The sequence below is a fragment of the Otolemur garnettii genome, unplaced genomic scaffold, assembly GCF_000181295.1.
Source record: "Otolemur garnettii isolate 467f Iridium unplaced genomic scaffold, OtoGar3 scaffold00055, whole genome shotgun sequence".
In the NCBI taxonomy this organism is placed as follows: Eukaryota; Metazoa; Chordata; class Mammalia; order Primates; family Galagidae; genus Otolemur; species Otolemur garnettii.
The window spans coordinates 6,518,161-6,523,671 of NW_003852450.1; the positions used below are offsets into that span (position 1 = coordinate 6,518,161).

Genomic DNA, 5,511 nt, shown 5'->3' on the forward strand with positions numbered 1-5,511 from the left:
CCCAGGAGTTGGAGGTTGCTGTGAGCTGTAATGCCACGGCACTCTGCCCAGGGGGACAGCTTGAGGCTCTGTCTCAAAAAAAAAAAATCTAACATAAGCTCAGAAAAGCACATAATCTTATTTGCACAGATGATGAATTTTTGCAAACCAAACATATTCACTTAACCAGCACTACGAGAAATGAAACATTCCCAGTGCACTCCAGAAGCTCCCCTCTTACTCCCTTACTTCACTACTTTCTCTTTTTCAGGATAACCACTATCCCTGCAGGATAATCGCTATCCTAACTTGTAATACCATGTATTAGTTTACCTATTTTTTTTTTGTTGTTTTTAGTTTTTTTGTTGTTTTTAGTTTCCCTGTTTTTGAACTTCATGGGGGTAAATACATATGGCTTATGTTCCTCAGTACAAGAAAAGGACAAAGAGGCAGAACTGTAAATCTATTTGTACAGAGCTGAAAACTGGGCAGAACTAATCTCTGGGCATCCTAGGAATCAACTTAGTTATCTTTTACTCCCTTTCATTTTATTTTGAAGGAGTCTTTTTTTAGCTAGCCATTTGAAACAATTCTAAAATGTTAGCATGATGTAGCTAAAACGTCATCTCTTTTGTCTTATTTTTAGGAGTATCTTGATAGTGGCTGGAATTTGAACAATATGCCAGTGATGGAGCAGTCTGTCCTTGCTCACATTACGGCTGATATATGTGGCATGAAACTTCCTTGGTTGTATGTGGGAATGTGTTTTTCGTCATTCTGTTGGCATATCGAAGACCACTGGAGCTATTCAATTAACTACCTACACTGGTGAGAAGTTCCAAATAAAATTTATGAACGTATACAAGCTGGGTAGGAAAACTTTACTTTTCAACTCAGATATGTCTTAACTGTGTCTTCAGAGTAATGAGCTACATTTTTTCCTTTAGATTTTTTATTGCTATTAGAAAAGGCATTCTAACAAGTTAAGACAGTGTGGTTCTTAAAGATTCCTAGAGTGTCCATGAATTCCCTGAAATTGCACACACACAGTTTTGCAAGTGTAACATTTTCCTGGGAGAGAGGGTAGATTTTATCTCAAATTTACTCATAGAAAGGTTTAAAAGGACTGAGCTTTACTTTTACTGAGTTTTTCACAATGTGTACACGTGCTCTGGCCCTAACATCCACATTTTTATTTTCTTTGGCAATTTGGAGATGGGCTCTTGGTCAAAGCGTTCTTTTTCTGTTTTCCCCCTTATATCCAAATGTTGAGACCCAGGGGAAACCTTTCATGTGGAGGCTCAATAGGCCTTCGGGTTGTAGATCAGCGCTTGCCTCTCCCTGCACCCTCCCATTGCTTTTGACCCATATTGTCAAGTACAGAAGTAAGAGCTCTTCTGTCTCCAGTCTTTAAGTAAGGGCATGCGTGAATACGCGTGTGCTATTATTACTACCAATCCTCAGTTATCTGCCTTAATGGGTATCAGCCATGGTATTGATGATCTACAACCATGGTTCCTCCAGGACTTGTTCTTATGTGATTTTATAAAGCCTCATGATTCATGTGGCGGCATAAGGACTCTGTGCTCCCCATGGATTCACAGACTGTGGGTTGTCAGCAAAGGAGGAGGAGAGAGGAGGCGCCATGGGGACCTATAGGTTGAGTGTGTACCAGCTTGGCCCTACCTTTATTCCCTAAGAAAGCCAGGGAGGATCATTTACCTAGAGGGAAACCTGAGAGTTGGCTGAGTTTAGGTGTCTTCCCTTCTCCAGGGAAGAGGATAAAAACATAACAGAAGCAGATATGTCTTGGAAATCACACTTCCAGCAGAGTCTAGATTGAAATAACATGTGGTGTGACTGCAGGGTTAGAAGGGGTATTAATAGAGCCCTGAGCCCCTGTTGTTTATGGAGGAGGTCTTGTATCCTGTTTTAAGAAATTGACTATTCCCATTTCCCTTCTCCCTACCATACTTTTCCAATAAGCTTCATGGGAAATTAAAAAAAGGAAAATAACATTTGGTGCAGAGGTGGCCCAGATACCCCTTTGGGAAAAGAGTAGAGAATAAGTAACAGCAGTGGCATCTCTAGGTCTTTGTGACTACCGCCTCTTCTTGTTGTGCTGAGTTCTGGGGTCACTGTGCATAATGGAGCGAACCTCATCCGTAGAGGGGTGCAGAAGGGATGTGGTTGGGATATTTGGACTTCTTTACTATTTAAGCTCTTCAAAGACGTGTCTTCACATCTGTTTTTTTTTTCCTTCTTTTTCTCTTGCTACTAAGTACAAAAATATTTCAAGATCTATAACTCACTCAAATCCCCACACAAGGAATTTAAAGATGTACCACAAGAAAGAGGGAATTGGCACATATATATGTATAGCATCAGTCCTGCTTCCCTAAGCAATTGCTCCCAGCTGTAAAATGAAGATTATATTTACCATACCTCATAGGGATGTTACAGATTAATTAGTTGACAATTTAAAATGCTTTGAAGAACAAGGGCTCTTTAGAAATGCTAATTGCCTCATTAGCGTTTGATTTAACCTCTTCTGCCAGAATGAGCAAGGGGAAAAGAAGATGGAGACTTGCCATCTCTTGCCAGTTACTCTAGGACAGCGGTTCTCAACCTGTGGTTTGTGACCCCTTTGGGGGTCGAACAACTCTTTCACAGGGGTTGCTACTCTTTCACAGGGGTTGCTTAAGATCGGCTTGCATGAGTGGCGCCTGTGGCTCAGTGAGTAGGGAACTAGCCCCATATACCGAGGATGGCGGGTTAGAACTCGGCCCCGGCCAAACTGCAACAACAACAACAACACAACAACAAAAAAGACCATCCTGCATGTTAGATATTTGCATCATGATTCATAAACATTAGCAAAATTACAGTTATGAAGTAGTATTGAAAATAATTTTATGGTTGGAGGTCACCACAACATGAACTGGATTAAAGGGTTGCGGCATTAGGAAGTTTGAGAACCAGTGCTCTAGGAAATTGTGATAACCTTATTTATATTCTGTGGTTAATGTGATAGAATTTCTAAGAATATAAACTATCTATATTTGCATTTTTTAAAGAGTCAGATAAAAATGGGACGGGGGAGAGGGACTTCAGATGGAAAGTCTCATGTTTATGCTTGAAGGGGGAAAATGCATTACATATGTTCAAATCACATTTCTAAGGATACTTCTTTGATTTGAACATTCCTTTGTAGCTTAGTCTTAACAGAGCCGAGTCTGAAAAGTATGAACTGGTTAACCAGTTTGTTTGTGTTGGTGTTGCAGATTCATTTATTTTTATAATCTTATTTCCAGGGGTGAGCCAAAAACCTGGTATGGAGTCCCAGGCTATGCTGCTGAGCAGCTAGAAAATGTTATGAAGAAACTAGCTCCAGAGCTCTTTGTGTCTCAGCCAGATCTCCTTCATCAGCTTGTGACCATCATGAACCCCAATACCCTGATGACTCACGAAGTGCCTGTATGTTCTGAGTTAATCCTCCTGCCACTCAGGCTTAAATTCACCACTTCTTTTTTCCCAGTATTCACTATGTCATGAATACATACATTTGGTTATGTATTTCCCATAGCATAACTTGATAGCACAAACAGCTGTTGGGTGCAGTTTGATACTTTGATAGTATTAAGCCAGTGGCACTTGATCCTCAGATACCATAAAAATTATAATTTGTTGAAGCTAATAATTAGATCACTAAACAGACGTGCTTTGCAAATAGTGAATGCTTTACTTATTTTTCCATGTACAATTTGGTGGTTTTAGTATATTCATAGGTTGTGTATCATCACAAATGCTTTCTAAACTATAATTTCATTTTTTCTTCTTCTTCTTCTTTTTTTTTTTTTTATTTTTATTTTTTGAGACAGAATCTTGGTCCGTCACTGGGGCTAGAGTGATGTAGCATCAGCCTACCTCACAGCATCCTCAAACTCCTGTGTTTAAGCGATCCTCCTACCTCAGCCTCCTGAGTAGCTGGGACTAAAGGCACCTGCCACCACACTAGTTAATTTTTCTATTAATAGAGACGGGTCTCATTTTGCTCAGGCTGGTCTGTTTAATTCCTGAGCTCAAGTAATCCTACCACTTTGAACCCCAAGAGTGTTAAAATTATATGTGTGGGCCATTGTTATTGGCCCATGATCTTAATTTTGAATGATGAACTGAAACAACGTTTGGTAGATCTTAGTTATATTAGACTTCTAACTCTAATCAAGCTGATTTTAAGTAAAAATTTATTTCAAGGTCTTGAGTTTAGATTGTAGGGTTTCCCAGTCTCTAGGAAAGGTGCTGTTGGTGATATTTTCTCTGAGGTTGCTATACTAAGTGAAACTTCATAGTCTTGGGTCACATAACAATTGGGCTACATTCTGAGAAATGCATAATTAGGGGATTTGATTTCAGCATTGTGTAGGTACCATAGAGTGTATTTACAAAAACCTACACGGTATAAGTTGGGCATGGTGGCTAATGCGTGTAAGCCTAGCCCTCTGAGAGATCAGGACCAGCAGATTGCTTGAGATCAGCCTGAGCAAGAGCAGCAGCACCCTGTCTCTATTAAAAATAGAAAAATTATCAGAGTGTTGGGGTGGTAACCTGTAGTCACAGCTACTTGGGAGGCAGAAGCAAGAGGATGGCTTGAGCTCAGAGTTTGAGGTTGCTGTGGGCTGTTATTAGTGCTTATAGGGTACAAATCTGTACAGCATTGTACTCTGTTGTATACTATAGGTAATTGTAACACAGTGTTAAGTGTTTGTGTGGGTTTTTTTGTTTTTGTTTTTGTTTTTTTTTGAGACTCAAGCTGTAGCCCTGGGTAGAGTGCTGTGGCATCTCAGCTCACAGCAACCTCCAACTCCTGGGCTCAAGTGATTCTTCTGCCTCCGCCTCCCAAGTAGCTGGGACTACAGGTACCCGCCAGGCTATTTTTTGGTTGTAGCTGTCGTTGTTTGGGCCCAGGCTGGATTTGAACCCACCAGCTCAGGTGTATGTGGCTGGCAACTTAGCTGCTTGAACCACAGGTGCCGAGCCAAGTGTTTGTGTATTAAAATGCATTTAAACATAGGAAACGTACAGTAAAAATATGATACAACAGTGAAAATGTCATGTGGTGCATGACTGTACTGGCTTCCTTCTGGAAAATACTCTGATATTTTAGGAGACCACATTCAAATGTATGAAGTTGAAGAGCCTATCTTAGCTAAATAAAATGCACATGGTACATTTACAGTGTTAAAGTGAATTTTTGGGCTCGGCGCCTGTGGCTCAAGTGGCTAAGGCGCCAGCCACATACATACACTAAGGTGGCGAGTTCGAATCCAGCCCTGGCCCGCCAAACTACAATGACGCTGCAACCAAAAAATAGCCAGGCCTTGTGGCAGGCACCTGTGGTCCCAGCTTCTTGGGAGGTGGAGGCAGGAGACTTGCTTGAGCCCAGGAGATGGAGGTTGCTGTGAGCTGTGATGCCATGGCACTCTACCCAGGGGGACAGCTTGAGGCTCTGTCTCAAAAAAAAAAAAGGTA

At 41.0% G+C, this 5,511-nt stretch overlaps 1 protein-coding gene across 1 annotated transcript in view; it reads left to right on the forward strand.

Moving 5' to 3' along the window:
- The window catches only part of KDM5B (lysine demethylase 5B), an 86,887-nt gene that overhangs the window by 51,706 nt on the left and 29,670 nt on the right, over positions 1-5,511 (forward strand). The window contains exons 11-12 of the mRNA XM_003792347.3: positions 626-807; positions 3,294-3,456. Coding sequence (XP_003792395.2) covers positions 626-807; positions 3,294-3,456 — 345 coding nt within the window. The remainder of the gene's footprint in view (positions 1-625; positions 808-3,293; positions 3,457-5,511) is intronic.